Here is an 18,146-nt window from a genome sequence, read left to right on the forward strand (position 1 = left end):
GAAGGGTTTCCTTACTGTAATCTCGGTTACAATGATACTTTTGACCTGGTTACCTTAAAGCTGCTTAAATGTGATCAAAGCGCCAGTATATAATTGTAAACAAAGTCAGGTCTGGTTGCAAACTTCTCCTTTATTTTCAATTTTTCTTTTATTTGCAAACTTTTCCTTTATTTAGCAAACTTCAGGAATTGTAAACTTTTTTTCTACTTTCGCGTAATTCAAGATCTGTGTTATCTTGAGAGTGCAACTGAAATTGAACAAAAATCGGTCAAAAAATCCGACATCTTACCCCCTAGTTATTATTTTTTATTTGTTTTCAGAGATATGTTTCTCGATTACGAGTTGGAGGAAGATTTGATGGGCCTCAAAGTTCAGCCTATGTCGGTTACGATATTGAAGGACAAGCAGAATCTGATTGGAATCAGCATTGGGGGTGGTGCCCCGCATTGTCCATGCTTATTCGTTGTGCAAGTTTTCGACAATACTCCAGCGGCGAAAGTGGGGACACTGGAATCTGGAGATGAAATTTTATCGATTCAAACACAGTCTGTTAAAGGAAAGTCGAAACAGGAAGTTGCAAAAATGATACAGAGTGTTAGAGGAGATGTGAATATCGGCTTCAACAAGCTTGTATGTCCAGACTTGAATGAAGGAAAATCGATAGATATAATAATGAAGAAGTTGAAGCACAGGATGGTCGAAAGCATGTCATCGCAAACGGCTGATGCTTTGGGGCTTAGCCGAGCTATTTTGTGCAACGATACTTTGATCAAAAAATTCGAAGAACTTGAAAAGACGTCTTCAATGTATAAGGGCTTACTGGAGCATTGTAAAATTCTTCTGCGTGGATATTTTCAGCTTGCGCATGCTCATAAGCTATTTGGAGATGTGTTTTCGACCATTGGAGCGAGAGAACCTCAGCATGTTGCTTCAGAATCGTTCCGAAAATACGCAGACTCCCATCGATCAATCGAGAAATTTGGAATCAAGCTGCTAAGAACCTTAAAGCCAATGGTCAGTGACCTAGAGACTTATCTAACTAAAGCAATACCAGATACTAAGTTGACAATCAAGCGTTATGCAGATGTGAAGTTCGAGTACTTATCGTACTGCCTGAAGATAAAAGAGATGGACGATGAAGACTACGCCTATTGTTCAATGGGAGAAATACTCTACCGAGTCGAAACAGGCAACTATGAATATAGATTACTTCTTCGCTGCCGACAAGACGCCAAGAAGAGATTCGCTAAACTGAGACACGATGTCCTGGAAAAACTTGAATTACTGGACAACAAACACGTGCAAGATATTGTGTTCCAAATGCAACGCTTCGTTACAGCTCTTTCGCGTTATAATACAGACTGCCACGAAAAATTGGAGTCATGCAGTGATATTTTCCCAATTGAGGTAGACTTGCAGGCGACTACTCTGAACTACCACAAAAAGAATGACTTCTCGGAAGATGGTCAGGAGGAACTCGAAAACAATCATGATAATCAAGAAGACAGACAGAATAATGATGGCAATCTCAACAAACCAGATGTAACTGTAGATACAGAACTACTGGAACTAGGCGAGAATAGCGCATCTCAACCATTGAATTTTGATGCAGACTTTTTCGGATCAGCGGTACAATCCGACTCTGGAAATCCCTTCGGTGCATATCCTAGACAACGCCAATCGCTGCAACATTCCTCAGAAATTGACAAGTTGCTTGATTAGCAAGCATGTATAGCAATAATTTAAGTCACTGGTGGAAATTAGAATTTTGTTTATATATAAATCTTTTAAGTCTTTATTCAAAAATGGTTGCATGTTTTTGTGAATGACAAGAGAATTTAGTATTTTCTTTGGAAAAGTGAAATTGTCGATGGAGGCTTTATTACTATCGAGGTAGGCTAAAGTCTAACTAAAATAAAAAGAGCAAGAACAGTCATCTTGCAAATGTTTTAAAAGAATATTCATGATCAAAGGCACCAGTGTAAGAGCTGCTCAGCACTGAAAGGAGGAAAACTGTTGTGCCCTTGCTTAAAACCTACTTGAGTTTTTTGGACTGGGTAGTGTTGTCGTAACGCTGGCAATTAGCAGGAATCATTTTGGGCATCGAACGAACGCTTCTTAGCCACTTCATGATCGCTCTTTTGTTTTGATTTTTAAAGAGTCAATAAACGCAGTGAAGACTTTTATATAGGTCGTGATGATTTTTTTAGGAAGTCTTAAAATTTGTTCACTTTCCAATTTGTTTTTTCTGCGGTTTTTATAATTTTTCGCGAAGCATATGAAATTTCCACACTTGTGATCAGGTTAGTGTGTTATTACAAACTCGCAAAAAAACGTGTTCATTTAAAGTGTTCACTTATTTGTAAATTTTAATGTAGCATTGGAAATTGCATAGCATCTGCTTATTTTTTGGCTATTGTTTGGTAATTTTAAGCTTCCGTGACTGTGTGGCTTGTGCTTGAGTCTTTTAATCTCTAGGTCGCAGGATAGAATCTCAGAGGTAGCCAATTTTTTTTACTAATTCAAGGCTTATTTTTGTTATTGCACTTAATAGAGCTGCTTTTTGTCGTGTTTTCGCGAGTGTTAGTGCAGCGGCAATGTTTTTCACAATGCTTTTGTAAAACTGGTTTAAAATTTTTGTCATGATATATTTCTCGTTTTTGTTGCTTTCCCTATTTATGGGCTTTTTTTATAGTGTTTCATTGGGTTTCTGTTCCGACTATACTTAAACACGGGTGTGTTTAAGTATTTACTTTTTTTTGTTTTCCACGCAAAATCGGGTATTACAAATAATCTTCAGAGAGGTTGAGTGATAAATCATTTTAAAGCCCTTTCATTTGCGATTCGAACATCAAATTTTTCCAACAAGTTGTCCCATAGTTTGAAGTTTAGTGAGCGAGTAACGCCATGGGTAAACTATTTTCGGAAACTTTCGTTAAACTATTTTCGGAAACTTCATTTTGCGCTTCTTTGGTAATATATTTTTAAAACATAAAAAAAATTTTATGCAAAGAATTTAAAATTTTTTCTCTTATTAGTTTTCTGGAGACGACAGTGGTCGATTATGCGTAATTCACTAATTTTCTACTCGTTTTTTTTTGTTCTCTCATCACATCACGCACAAAAAAACGGCACTCATTTAAAGAAAGGAAAACACTTTTTTAGTTTTTTATGAATGTGGTCGGAATTGCTGACTTGATGCCTTAATATAAGATATTAGGAATTGAAGTGCTGACCTGTTTGGTTCCTAAAAATGTGAAGCCAAACTAATTCCAATCTTTTTCTGATCTGAAACTTTTGAAATATTTTTTTTTGAGAAAATTGAAATCTTTGAGTGTTTGTGCTTTTCAATGATCTCTGAGTGCCTATAGTGGCATTTTAGTCTTGTAGTTTAGAATATTTTGTGTCATATAGACGCAGTTTGGGTTGTTATTGGCTTGGGCTTCGATGTTGACAACGATTTTGTAGTTGACCTTAGTGTCTTTCTTTGGGTCTTAACAACTTGTTTAGCAGGATCAGTGAATATTCAATTAAATTTCAAGGATTGATTTTGTGCATTTGGCTCAAAATAAACGCTCATGCCTTGTTTTTTTATCTTTGGCTTAGTTCCGCAGTACCTTATGGATAAATAACGCTGTTTATCATGTTTTTCGAAAATTCACAGATGGCGTAGATGTAAGGTCCCAGACTTGTCAGACATAAATAGTTTCTAAGTATTTTCTTTTTTAAAATTTACACAAACAAAGCTTGTGTGATAGTATGATCTCATTTTTTCTAAACTAAGTCCCAGATTTTGGTGTTCATTTTAAAAAAGTTCATTTTGATCAATAACCAACTATTAAGTACAACCAATGCTAAGGATGTTAACACAGAGTATTTTTGTTTTGACTTTTGTAATGAAAGTAACGGAATATTTGCGCTCAGGGTGATTTTTTTTCTTCAGACAAATTTCGACTTTTTAACTAGCCATTTTTGACGGGATTTTTAAAAGTATCATTCAAAAAGTATTGGTGCCCTGAACTTAATTTTGGAAAGATATTTCACCTGTGAGCTTTTTTTTGTAAAGTTATAGGGGTTTAAAGATTGCCATTTTGGCCAATTTGGGACAATTAAAGCGTAAGCGGAGATTTAATCCGTACTTAATATGGCGCATGGGGGATGATTATCTTAAAAAATCTCAAATTAGGAAAAAAAATTCATTTCTATTATATTTAATTTTTTAAATGTTATTACTGCTCCAAAGACTGCTCTATAAATTGAGGCATGTTAGTGGGTCAATTTTTTTTTCAAATTGACTGGTAATGCTAATGCGTCATAATTGGCGTGCGTCACTTAAGAGTAATGTGATTTTTCTGTTATCTGACCTTGGTATCTTTAGGCGCATCTTTTCTAGTTTCCCACCAACCTCGTAAAATCACAATGTAGAGTTATTCATAACAATAAAAATGGTTCATTTCAGTCGGTTTTCACGCTGACATGTTTTTATCCGTTTAGAACATGAAAGTCATTGTACCACACTCAAAAAATGTTGTTCCTGATAATAGATACACTAGCAGACAAAATTAAGCGCAAATTCAGGGTTTTCTATAAAATTCATGTTTGCAATGTCCATTTTGACAACATTTACTTCGAATCGCAAATAATCAGAGCTACCAACTGTGAAAAACCAAGTAAAGATAGAGAAGAGTTAGAGAAGAAGCCAAGTAAAGATTTAGTAAACATTTGAAGAACCTACTGGAGCGTATTAACACAAGTAAAGCTTGTGTTGCAATATGAACTCTCTTTTTTCCAACCTAAGTCGCCAATGCTAAGTATATTAATACAGATTATTATATTACAAATAGCACTTTAGCCTCAAGGTATCATGGATCTGTAGGGTAGAGGTAGGGAAGGAGACCTGCACCAAAATTAGAGGGTTCGAACTCGGGCAGGGTCGGATATTTCGAATGAACTTTCTCATATACTAGTTTAAATGCGTCCACTATAAATTGAGGCATGGTAGTTGGTAATTTTTTCAAATTGACTGGTACTACTAATGCGTCATAATTGGCTCGCGTCACTTTGCAATTATGTAGAATCATAATTGGCGTCCGTCACTTAGGAACTTTTGTAGACTTAGATCTCGTTTTTCTATTTGAAAGATTTTGGCATATGGTATTTAGGCTTAGTAGCCTCGTTTTGTGTCATTTGCTTTACAAAAAATCAAGCTGAGGGAACTTCGAATTTTGAGTTTTTTTGTTTTCGGGGTTTTTGGACATCACTGGCTGCCGAACTATTGTTGCCGTTGTTATTGTTTTGTTCATTTGCTTATATTGCTAGGATAAGGCCGTGATGTATCCCTCTTGATACTTTTCTTTCAAAATTATAATAATTTGAGATTGTGACATGAAAATTTCGGATATGTAATTTTGTTCTTCGTTATTTGACCTTGACTTCGGATCATTTTTGGCAGCTAATTTGTTTGCAAAGCTACGATTGTGAAACTTCACAAGTAGTGCGAAACTGCTCTTATTGAGTTGGCCTCGCTTTCGAGTTGGCCTCGCTTTCGCTCCAAGAACTGAGTTTAGCCAGTTATATATAAACTCAACTGAGAAGTTGTTTTTAGTGACTTTTTCTAGACAACATATTCGTCTATCATTATGTCGGCTTCATATCAGCTCCTTATCAACTGCATTTTCAGGATAAGCTATTTTGAGACTGGTGAGGCATCAGGACAAATAATAGAAACTATTTTGTTGATAAATCGTTTTTTGCCTAATCAGTTTTTTAATTCAGTTTTCTGCAAAAAATTGTTTTGTGTTCTGTGTAGTATCAGTTCCACCGATATGCAAAAACAAATTAAAGAATCGGCGATTTTTTTAATTTTTTTTGTTTCAGTAAGATTAAGTAAAAACTAAAAGTAATTTTTCATTTTTCGATCTTTTGATAATTTCTCATTTTTATTCGTGATCGGAGTTCAATCACTAGTAATTTTCCCTGAGAATTTTGGATCTGTTTAAGTGCATTTTCTGTAGCATGATCTAAAATAATCGTTTCATGGCGTTTTACCCTTGCGATAAGCAAGGGTGTTGCAACCGGGTACAAGACTTTTCCGTAAACCACTGATTTCGCTTTAACTTGATTTATAATCAATTCAAAATCAATCATCTACCCAGCGCAATTGCTTGAAGCGAGAAATGCTTGTGACTCTTATTCGTCCGGGACCTGTATTTTTTTTTCAAAGTAGAAATTTCCTTTTTCGGACTCTCGTCCGTATGCTTTTTTTGTCGAGTTATTTCCTGTAGCACGGACTTTTTTTGATGGTGCAGCATTCTTCTAAATTTGTAAGGCACCACTGGTAGAGGTAATTGAGTCGCTTTAACTTGCTTTATAATCAATTCAAAATCAATAATCTACACAGCGCAATTGCTTGAAGCGAGAAAGGCTTCGAGTTTCTAGAACAGAAATTGATTGACGTTTTTTTTTTATATAAAACGGAGCCAATAAAAGACAATTGGATCAATAAGTAGTTTTTTTTGCTGGCAAATCTGAATAAAAAAATCCACTTTCAAAACTAGTCGTTCACGTTGTTCGTGACCTTAAAACGTTTGCTGTTCGATAGTGGAATTTGTCTTCATTTTAACAAAGGAAATGAATTGAACTTGAAAAGAAATCAAGACAAAACGCGAAAAGTCAAATCTGAGCCGGGGCAGACTTTTACTGGAAAAGAAATATAATTTGGCGGGGAGCGAACACTCTATCTTCTGCAAATGGAAGGGTAATCTATTGTATATTTAAATGCGGGCTTCACTATCTCGCCATGTTTAAGCTTTTTCAACGTATTATTTTTGCATGTTTAAACGTTATCGTATATTGCAATGCTTAAGAATTTTTTTTCGATTTTGCAATTTGATTTTGGTGGTTAATTTACCGAGTTTAAATTAAGCAACCCAATATCGAATTAGGGGTTGCGAATTTGGCCTCCAATTTTGAATGCCCGAATCGTTTTAGTTGACGAGATAAGACGATTTTTGAGATTTTTTCTAAAACTTTCAGAAATTTCAAATAACACAATAATTTACTAAACATGAAGTTCTCAACCCTGTAGTTGGGTGCTGTCAGGTTACTCTAAGGAGTTACAAATCTTGCCTCGAAATATGACTGTTCAAATCCTTGTAGTTTTCGAGATATGATGTTTTTTGTGATTTTTTCAAAAAATTTTCAGAAAACTTAATTTATTGTTATTTTTTTTAAAATCTGAAATTGCCAACCCTGTAGTTAGGTCCTGTCAGAGTACTCTCAAGGATCGCGAATCTTGCCTCCAAATAAGACTGCTCAAATCCTTGTAGTTTTCGAGATATGATGTTTTCAAAAATTGTCAGAAAATTTTGATTGTTTTTTTTTCAAAATTATAAATTCCCAACTTTGTACTTGGGTTCCGTCAAGGTGCTCTAAGAAGTTACAAATCTTGCCTCCAAATATGACTGTTCAAATCCTTGTAGTTTTCGAGATATGACGTTTTTTGTGATTTTTTCAAAAAATTTTCAGAAAATTTAATTTTTTGTTATTCTTTTTAAATCTGAAATTCCCAACCCTGTAGTTAGGTCCTGTCAGAGTAGTCAAGGATTGCGAATATTGCCTCCAAATATGGCTGCTCAAATTTTTGTAGTTTTCGAGATGTGACGTTTTTATGTGATTTTTTCAAACTTTTGAGAAAGTTTGAATTATTTATTTTTCAAAATTCGAAATTCCTAACGCTATAGTTCGGTGTTATCAGGGTACTCTGAAGAGTTGCAAATCTTGCCACATGCGACTGCTAAACGCGACTGCTTAAATGCTTTTAGTTTCCGAGATGTAACGTTTTTTGATTTTTTTCAAAATTTTTCAAAGAACTTATCTACAAAGAAATTCAAAAGATTTAAAACTACTAACTTCATGAAGATACAACCTTATTGTCAGCGTACACCCAGGCGGCTCAAATCTTGCCTCTCAATATGAATGATCAAATGTTTTTAGTTTCCGAGATAAGACGTTTTTTTTTTTCGGGAAACTTAGGTTTAAAAAAATTAACAAAATTTTGGATTCCTAACCTTTTAGTAGGGTGCTCTCAGGGACTCTCAGTGGTTGCAAATCTTGCCTCCAAATTTCTCCAGTGGCCCATTAAGTTCGAGATGACGCTTTTAAACTGGGAATTAAAAAAAATTTAAAAGTTAGACTTTACCAACCCTGTAATTGGGTGCAGTCAGAGTACACTAAAAGTTTGCAGATGTTGTTTCCAATATATGCGGTTTTTATGAGTTGTCGAAAGATTTCGAAGCACTGAAGGTGCGTTAAACGCTAATTAGAATTAAACGAATTTCTGAGTAATTTTTTTCTATTTTTAACACCTGTGAAAGCAAATGTCTTGTATTCAGGAACTAGACTATTTTAGTGAACAACCTATCTATCACTTCTGTAAGAATTTGAGGAGTGGCTTTTTTTACAACTTAGCAACTACAAGGCTGCTTCCTACATGGCCTCGAGGCTACACGGTCGCCTTCGTAATCTACGGTCTGGCTTGAATTTGAAATTTTTTGTATTTTTCGGGATTTCGTTTGTCTGCTTATCTTTTGTCGGCTTTTTGTCACATCGGAGAATTTTTTTGTGCTGTCAGCAGTTTTCATCGTAGATGCATGTGTTCTTGGTATAGTCTGAAATTTATTAAATTAATAGCCTTGGCTTTGTATATTTTGCTTGGTTTTCGTTTTTTCCTAGAAGCTTTATTTTGATGCCTTCATGGTTTTGGCTTGTATTTGTCGGCTAAATTACCTTATTTTGTGTCGTTTCAAGGGCAAAGAAATAAATTGAAACTTTTAAAGTTTTGAAACTTAATTGTTCAAAATTAAAACTTTAATGCTGACTTAAATGTTCCGCCTCTACGTAAAACTTAATTGCTCAAAATAATTTTTAACAACAATTATATGTGGTGTTTTTGTTCTCATTTTAATGGTCGTCTACCCACTTTTTGTCGGCTTAGGTGTCGCTTGGTAAAATCTAAAAGCTTATATAATACTGGTGGTTTTTTTTCTATAGCTTTTAACACTTTTCTATTCGCTAGCTTGTGTGAAACTTAGCCGAAATGAAGCTGCAAAACGTTTTATAATTTTTAAAATGTTTAAATGAAGACTGAAAGAGCGTAAGTATGGTTAGTCACTCCACCCATTCCGATAAATTTTTGTGGTACCCGATTTAACAATTAATTTATCTCCCTTGTTGAATACTCGAAAAATGAGCAACAGGTTCTATGATATTGGCGGGCTGTTCATCTTGATTTTTGTTTTTCAAATACATTCTTTTTAAGTTTTCGTAAGGGAGGCAAAACTCTGATCGGCATCTTGTCTTTTGATTATTTTTGACAGTTTTCGCATTGTAATTCAAAAGAAAATAAACAGCTTGCACAACGGGTTGGATTGTGTTAACAGCTTACTACTCCGTATAGTTTCATTTGTTTATTCAATTTCAGAGTCATCATGCTTCAGCTTGTGTCGGTGTGTGCGTTTGTTTTGGCGCTGACTTCCATGGCCTGTAAGTCAAGAGTCATGACCTTTTTTATTGATTAGAATTGCTAGTCTTGGAGTAAAACGTCTGGCTTCGAAGTAGCCACTTAGTAAAATTGGTTGAAAAAATCGTCGAATGAAGTAAAAATTTGAAAAGTACGACTATAATGTGATTTTTCTGTTATCTGGTCTTGGTATCTTTAGGCGCATCTTTTCTAGTTTCCCACCAACCTCGTAAAATCCCAATGTAGAGTTATTCATAACAATAAAAAGGAATAAAAATGGTTCATTTCAGTCGGTTTTCACGCTGACATGTTTTTATCCGTTTAGAACATGAAAGTCATTGTACCACACTCAAAAAATGTTGTTCCTGATAATAGATATACTAGCAGACAAAATTAAGCGCAAATTCAGGGTATTCTATAAAATTCATGTTTGCAATGTCCATTTTGACAACATTTACTTCGAATAGCAAATAATCAGAGCTACCAACTGTGAAAAACCAAGTAAAGATAGAGAAGAGTTAGAGAAGAAGCCAAGTAAAGATTTAGTAAACATTTGAAGAACCTTCTGGAGCGTATTTACACAAGCAAAGCTTGTGTTACAATATGAACTCTCTCTTTTCCAACCTAAGTCGCCAATGCTAAGTATATTAATACAGATTATTATATTACAAATAGCACTTTAGCCTCAAGGTATCATGGGTCTGTAGCGTAGAGGTATGGAAGGAGACCCGCAACAAAATAAGAGGGTTCGAACTTGGGCAGGGTCGGATGTTTTGAATGAACCTTTTCGTATACTAGTTATAATGCGTCCGCTCTATAAATTGAGGTATGTTAGTTGGTATATTTTTTTTTGAAATTGGCTGGTACTGCTGATGCGTCATAATTGGCTTGCGTCACTTAGCAATCATGTAGACTCATAATTGGCGTGTGTCACTTACGAAATTGTGTAGACTCAAAGTTTTACTCATTTAGTTTTTCCCAGTAGTGTTATCGGTCATATTTTTGCTTGTGTATACGAAAGGGAACTTCGCCTGTGTAAAATTTGATTTCAAAGACTTGCCAATGTATTCGGGGTCTGAAAATGCCAGATTCCCTCCGCTGCCCTAAGTTTTGCATCGTAGTGAACTCTTTCTCGAGAAAGAGGATTAAACAGTTTATTCATGCGGCGTGAAACATTCTCAGCGAGAATTGATATAACCAGTGAAATTTGTACTGAACTAGGCATAGAAGTATAAATGATAGTTTCATAGAGGGTACCTCAGATCATTTACTTCTGTTCTATGTAAAGATTTTTCTGAAATTCGAAGTTATTGTTGTCCAAAATGGGAATGGAAAACAGGTATTTTACACTTCTGGTCAAAATTGAGCGCAAATTCAAGGTTTTATTTATTTTCAGGGCTCTTTTCCAGTTCCCCCTTTCAAATTCAATTTTGAAAAGTCTATTTAACGTTATCATTATGCAATGAAATTTGGTGTGGTGAACAAATCGACAATTCTGAACAGATTTGTTCTTCATACTTTACTGCGTAACATCACGCATTTAGCCGCAATAACACGTAAAACAAACATAAAACTCGGTATTTTGAAGGGGGAACTGGAAAAGAGCCATTTTCTGTTCACTTAATCGCGCTGAGATGTTTTATTAGTTTTAGAACACCAAAAGTCATTTTAATTAAGCTTTCGTTAATCAAAGGGGGGACAGGATATCAAATGGGAATAAAAAAAATCAAATCTTAAATAGGTTTTCGTTAATTGAAGGGGGACTGGAAATCAAAAGGGGGTAATCAAAGGCCGTATATTCCAGTGCATCGTTTTTCATTTGTATATGTGTGCTTGAGGGTGCGATTCGTGTGTGGGCGGGAAAGTGAATCCGAAAGTGTTTGTCTCGAGTGACGCAGTCCTCACTCCTGACTCTGTGGTGGTAGTGGGCGAGTTCACAGTGCAGTGCTCAAACAGGCCACAGGTGAGTTTAACAGGAGATTAAGGTAAATTTTCTATCTTCGTAGCCTATTTCGAAAATTTTTCCAGTTTTGTAGCCCCCGGTCCTGCACAATGCAGGGCCAACCGTGGGGGAGGGGTGATCTCGTCCATTTTGCCTAAGCCGCTCCCACCTCTATTTTCAGCTCCCTCACCGTAGGTTTTTAAGATTTGTCGCAGTATTCAATGAAAACTTATTTTGCAAGAACTCAAATTGGAGCAAATGATCTTTTCGGCGATACTTTCTCAAGGATATTCTGTTCATTTGTTTGGTGAAGATGTCGAGTTTCAGAAAAAAAGAATGCATTAAGTCATTCAAAAACTGATCAAAGAGAACTTAATTAAAAGAAATGTCTTGGTCGGCGTTTTTTCTGTTTTTAAGGACGATTAACCACCACCATTCCTTGATTAACATACCGTTGACTTTGCAAAGATAATCTAGAATGTAAAGTTAAGGTAATTTGAGCATATTTTGTTTGTTTCAGAGTTTGAACTTCCTGGCGGAGATGGAAGGAGAGTTTGTACCTGTGACCAAATCCATCGACGGAGAGTCTTACCAGGTGCCACTAGCGACGAGTTTGGTTTAATGGGGGGAGGGGGTTTGTTCTCTTTGGTAATATTTTAAGACTTCCATTATCGGCTGACCGACCTTGAAATTTTTCTGAAGTTGCCTGCGTTGCCAATAGATAGTAATTTTGAGGGAAGCGTGCGCCAAAAACGGTCTTACTTTTTGGTCAAACTTTTCCAGGAAATGTGGTTAAAATAGATTCTGTATAGTGTGAGGGCTCCGAAAATCAATTTGGTTGACCTAAAAAAAATTGACCTAATGTTTTTGAAAATCTGGCCATCCCCCCCCCCCCCGAGAATATCCTAGATCCGCACATGCCAGGTACGCATAAAGATTAGCAAGAATAAGCTGGGTTGATGTGTAATTTTTACAATGATCTGACCAGGGGCGGATCTAGGATTTTCTAGAGGGGGGGGGGGGCGGGTTTTTCAAAAAGTTCTCGAAAATTTTGTCGACTTTTTTTTTGGGTCGACCAAGATAATTTTCCGAGCTCTCCCGAAGCACTAGAAAGACTCTGTTTTGGCCAAAATTTCTGCACCGTAGGCAAATTTTTGGAAAAAAAAAACAAGTAAAAAAAGACGTTTTTAGGCTTTTTGGAAAATTTTGACAAAAAATCGCGTTTTTTCGGCGCGCGCTGCCCCCTAAAAAAAATAGTTTAAATTGGCGCCAAAGGCGCCTTTAGAAAAGTTTTTGGGCCCGTCAGCCAAAAATGGATATCACAAAATAGTAAAAAGGGGGACAACAAAATGGATATCACAAAATTAGTATATAGTGACGCCAAATTAGTATATATTGGGTCCGTCAGCCAAAAATGAATGTCACAAAATAGTACAAAGGGGGACCACAAAATGGATATCACAAAATTAGTATATATTGGCGCCTTTACATAAGTGACTGTGGTCCGTCAGCCAAAAATGGTCCGTCAGCCAAAAATTTTTGTGTCCGTCAGCCAAAAATGGATATCACAAAATAGTAAAAGGGGGAACCTTTGGGTCGGCAGGGGGTCGAGTCCCTGAGACGGGCGTCCCCCCTAAACCCGCCCATGGATCTGACCACGGTCAATTTTCTAAAAAAAATTATTATGAATCAGAAGAAAGTTTTATCATGAATATTTGTGTTTTTCGTGCAATTATTTGGCTTCCACCGAGTAATTAAACAACACAAATCATTTAACTTGAAATTAAAGTCAGTCGCGTTGGTTTGACAGATGTCTTTAATGATAAGTGAATTGAATTGTAGAGAAAACAATGAAAAGGCTTCATATTATATGCCAAATGGTTCCTTGCATTCATTTGTGATACTGGTATTTGTGTGGAAAAAGCACACCTGATTCCAAGTTTTTTCCTCGCCATTGGTGATCGGAATAATGAATCTGAAATTCAGAGAAGTAAATCAGATTTGAATTTTAAACCATTGGTGATTATGGTGCTTTATTTTTGTGTAAGAACAGTTTTGTTTGTCTATCACAATTTTTTCGAAGGTTCGTCCAGGGTGACCACTCGGTCGTTAATCAGCGACAGGTCTCTAAAAGGTCGCTACTTCTCGACAGGTTGCTAAAAGGTCGCTACTTCTGTGGAAGTCGCTATTTTGGTGTGTACTACTTGTTTGCTTAATTACTAGTTTATACATTACCAAATTTTTCCAGCTGCCATGGGCAAAGCTAAACTGACCCAGGAAATTTTGAGCGAGTTCCCAATTTTGAGCGAGTTCGCTGAGGCGCTAAATTGAGCTTACGTAAAGTCACTAAAACGTCGCCATAAGTACTTTTCTATGAGGTCAAAACTTTTATTTCATAAAGAAAAAAGGGTTCGTCTCGTTGTCAGACGTTCGTCTCGTTGTTAGACGAAGTTTTTAAAAGTGAATAATACGCAAACAGAATGAAACAATCAATTTTATATTGAGGCAGAAAGATATACGGGCAGTCTTTTCCGGTTTCGTTTGGGTTATTAACGCTTTTCCAACTGAACGCGTACCAATTAGCCCATTCAATTACCTTGTGACCTCCATTGGTTTCAGTTTTCATGTGAACTCTTGATGATGCGGCTAATAATTGAATGCTTCGTTTCATACATGATTTTGAACGTAAATGTTAGTTTATCTTAAATCTTTCTGAAAGAAAGTTCAAGTTTGAGGGTGCTTTGTTTCTTTGTGGGTTTTTCAACAAATTTTAATTCATTTTTTTCCCGCTTAATTGCCCAATTTACATTTTGAGTTCTATATGTTTGAGTGCAATGTACACGTTTAGTTCACTGTGACGAGAAAGCCAAAACAGCTGTCAGTTGGAGTGCACACTGTTAATCTGTACGACGAACAAGCCACTGCTCAGCTCAGAAAGGTATCACGATCAGCTACTCCTTTTAAAAAGCTTGTTTTTTCACTATGCTTTGAGCACTTCAATCTCACATCAAAACTCTCAATCTATTACGGTTGTGGTGTAAGCAATTGCCATCGCCCATGAAGGGTATTCAGGATCACCCATGAGAAAATCATTATCATTTCTTTTCGGAGATTTAAGTAAAGCTCGAAACCGTAGATTTTTTAGGCTTTCTGGATGCATAAAAAGTACATAGTAAGTATTTTTGAGTCGTTAAACGTTGTTCAGATTCTTATATACGTCGTGATGATTTTTTTTCAGGAAAAGTCTTAAAATTTGTTCAAGCTCAAATTTATATTTTCGCGATTTTTGATTTTTTAAGTTCACTTCATTTCTGTTGTTAAAGGAAGGCAAACTCCACTATCGAAAAACAAAATTGGAGAGATCACGAAAACGTGATCGACTTCAAGGTTGAAATTGGAATTAAATTTTCAAATTTCTCAGCGAAATTTAAGCTATACTTATTGATCCAGTTTTCTCAAATTTGTTTAATTTTTCAAAAATGTGACAATCATAAAGTTTTCTAGAAATTCAAAGAGATTCAAGGGCTTCTATTTTCTTTGAAACTCGAAAATGAGATTTTTTCAAAAACGACTTGGCGTGGTTTTAAAAGAACCTTCACTTGGTTTCAAATTTGAATTTTCAGCCAATTAATATCGCCTGTTTTACTCGCTGCATTAAGCAAAGCAATCCAATATAATTGATGGGGTTGAGGATTTTAACTTGGCATTTTTAGAAGGAATAATGTTAACTTAATCAATTATGTTTTATAGCCATGCCTGGACCATGGTTGCAGCGTTTCCTAAAGTTTCTGGATGATTGAAATTTTACGTTTCATTACGTTGGGTTTCGTAACTTTTTCAAAGACTGAAACAAAGCTTCTAATGATTTTTAGGAATAGCTTATTGCTATTATAGTTTTCCATTTTCTCTCAAATGACTTCTTACTCAAGTTTCATATTATTGTTCGGGTGAGTTGTTTTTTATTCGGGTGTGTTGTAGTTTTTTCTTTTATACTTTTTGTTTTCAATGCAACATCAGATATCACAGCTACCTATATCATTGGTTTGAGTGATGTATCATGTTAAAGCCCTTTCAGTCGTTATTTGAATCAAAAAAATACCCAGTGTCGAGAAAAACCGCTTTGAAGTTTTTGGTTTTTCGTATAATTCTTAAATTACTTCTTATGGCTGAAAAAACTCAATTTTTCCAATTGAAAACTAGTTTTTAAAGCTATATTTGCCACTTCCCTGGCAAGAAAATTTTTTTAAAAAACATTAAAAAATTTTGTTAAAAATGATTTGATTTATGTTTCCGTTTTTGTTTGTTTGCCTTTTTTTGAAGACAACTGTTGTCAATTTACTAACTTTTTGAGCATGTGTGTAGTTTTATTATCACAACACGTACGAAAAACGACTCTAATCTGAAGAACTTAATAATTTGAAGAACTTTTATTTGTAGTTTTTATGAATATGGTTTTTATGCACAGGAACCGGCTATCCTTTTTGTACTTTGATTTTAGCTAGGTTTTAGTAAGAGTTGACGATTCTGATTTTTTTTTGCAAATGGTTGTTCACTTGACTCACAGATGCTGGCTTGGGAAACAAAAAATTGTCTTTCATTGAGTATGCGGTGAACCAACGTCAATTATAGTTTTTACTTGTTCTAGGCGCAAGCAGCCGGCCAGAGTGTAGGAGAAGCTATTAGGTCTGTGGAGCCCACTTTCTCAGTGCCAGTCGACTACCAGGGACCCAGTCGGGGTCTCATTGTGCCCAGTGAGCTGGTAGCTCTAGGAGGCGGAATCAGTCTCAGTCTGATTGCAATCCACGCCAGGAAAACCATATCCAAGTGAAACCATGAATTGAGTATAAGACATCACCAGGCCATGACACGACACGTGCGGTCATGACCAATCATCATGTACCCGACATATGCTTTATGTGCTTCGTCTTATGTAAACGTTTCGCATAATTTAAAATTATAAATCCAATTAAAAGTGCCTAAATTGGGTTCAACGGTGGTATCGTAGTCTGTAATTTTTCATTTTTTCAAACTCATGCTGCTTAATAGCAATTGTTAGAAAAATGGAAGTGTAAAGAATTGTTAAACATTAAGTCGCATTATTTGGACGCATTACTTGTGTATCGATGGCTTCAGGTTTCTAAATGTTGAAAAAAGCAGACCAAAATATTTATGAAAGCTAATTGGTTTCGGTTTTGTACGTGTTTTTGGCAGCGTTTGACTTGATAATAAAATATGTTTAATTTAGAGCAGCGCAAGCTATATAATTGAAGGTGTTGGCTTATTGTTGAATGATTGTGCTGTAAATTTGTTGAAATATAAGATATTGATAAGTTTGTTTTTTGATCAACGAAGAGTTTTCAACCATTTTAGTTTTGCTTGAAAATACCAAACACGGCCGATCTTGTAAAAGTGTGTACGTTTTTGCGCTTGCAAGAACATGTTTCTTGTAATCGGGAACTTATAAGACATTGTGAAGTTGCTTTATCAGTGAGTCTTATGAACTTCGAAACTTCTTCGCACTTGCCCTAGAGGTGACGCGGGTGCATTTGTACCCTAAGTTCTGGTGCTTGAGTCTCTACCGGACATTGTGTTTTTTTCCGGAATGTATAAAGTTGAAAAAAATGTCTGGGAAAAATTGAATTGTCGGGTTTTCGTTTGCCTGCTTATGTTTTGTCGGTTTAGTTGCCACATAGGGGAATTTTCTTGTGATGTCAGCAATTTTCATCGTAGATTCAAGTGTTTTTCGTATAGTACTAATTTCAAGTAATTTTCAAAATTAATTGCCGTGACGCATTTTTTCGTTGGTTTTCCTTATTGTTTTTTCCTATAACATTTTTTGGCCTAATTTTTTTTCGGTTTTTGTTTTATTGGCTTAGTAATCTTGTTTTGTGTCGCTTCAAAGGCAAAAAAATTGATAGATTTCATAGTTAAATTGATAGATTTTATATCAAAATTTCCTAGTTTTAAAACTTAACTGCTCAAACTTTTTCTGACAGCAGTTTCTTTTGGCATTTTTTGTTTTCGTCTCAATGGGCGTCTTGTTGTCGTCTTAGTGGCCGCTCGATAGTTACCAAAAGGCTGATTTGATACTGGTGGTTGTGTTTTTTCGATGTTTTTCTGAACCGATTGTTTTTTCAGTTTTTTTCCCTAAATTAATTTTAATGATTTTGTCTTTTCCATCTCTTTCTATTCACTAGCTTGAATTGCTGAGCTTGCGTTGTATCGCATGTGATGAAAATCTGCGAATAATCTCTGTGTAAAATGATTAATTTTTTTACTGGTTAGCAAAGTATTTCAAACCAGGTAATAAATTTTTCTAATTAGTTTTTGAAGAGGATTCAGCTGTAGGAAATAGTGCACATAATTTCTTCAGACAGTTTGTAATGGAGTTTCAGGTCACTTAGCGTATCTAGTTTTTTTGTCATGGTCTTTCTTGGCTATTGTTTTGCGTAAAAATTCTGGAAGATGAATTTTTCAGGTGTTTTCAAAATGAGGAAAGCATAAATATACTGAAAATATATGTACAAAAGGAAAGCTTTCTCCTCTGAATTGAACTGCGGTAAAATGTTTTTTTTTTATTTGGCAAGTTGAACTATTAGGATTAGACTACAATTTTACTACAGTTCGAGCTTTTATCTAAATTTTCTTAATTTTTAAAGTTTTTCAAATCAGTAACAATTTAAT

At 35.4% G+C, this 18,146-nt stretch overlaps 3 protein-coding genes across 4 annotated transcripts in view; all 3 read left to right on the forward strand.

The window, feature by feature from the left end:
• The window catches only part of LOC134847015 (suppressor of cytokine signaling 7-like), a 210,250-nt gene that overhangs the window by 76,359 nt on the left and 115,745 nt on the right, over window positions 1-18,146 (forward strand). The window lies entirely within an intron of this gene.
• Window positions 325-1,858, forward strand: LOC134845815 (PRKCA-binding protein-like). Its single transcript, XM_063862897.1, has one exon. The coding sequence runs from the start codon at window positions 325-327 to the stop codon at window positions 1,720-1,722; it is 1,398 nt and encodes a 465-aa protein (XP_063718967.1). The 3' UTR covers window positions 1,723-1,858.
• Window positions 9,483-16,794, forward strand: LOC134846334 (uncharacterized). Its single transcript, XM_063863639.1, has 5 exons — window positions 9,483-9,543; window positions 11,359-11,483; window positions 11,983-12,057; window positions 14,311-14,400; window positions 16,108-16,794. The coding sequence occupies exons 1-5, from the start codon at window positions 9,489-9,491 to the stop codon at window positions 16,288-16,290; spliced, it is 528 nt and encodes a 175-aa protein (XP_063719709.1). The 5' UTR covers window positions 9,483-9,488; the 3' UTR covers window positions 16,291-16,794.

Source organism: Symsagittifera roscoffensis, chromosome 5, assembly GCF_963678635.1.
Source record: "Symsagittifera roscoffensis chromosome 5, txSymRosc1.1, whole genome shotgun sequence".
NCBI lineage: Eukaryota > Metazoa > Xenacoelomorpha > Acoela > Convolutidae > Symsagittifera > Symsagittifera roscoffensis.

Excerpts from the sequence above, each read along its gene's own strand:
- LOC134845815 (XM_063862897.1), top strand. The coding sequence starts at position 325 with ATGTTTCTCGATTACGAGTTGGAGGAAGATTTGATGGGCCTCAAAGTT.
- LOC134846334 (XM_063863639.1), top strand. The coding sequence starts at position 9,489 with ATGCTTCAGCTTGTGTCGGTGTGTGCGTTTGTTTTGGCGCTGACTTCC. Across the intron at positions 11,484-11,982 it reads AGTGCTCAAACAGGCCACAG|AGTTTGAACTTCCTGGCGGA; the intron begins GTGAGTTTAACA and ends TGTTTGTTTCAG. Across the intron at positions 12,058-14,310 it reads TCGACGGAGAGTCTTACCAG|TTCACTGTGACGAGAAAGCC; the intron begins GTGCCACTAGCG and ends GTACACGTTTAG.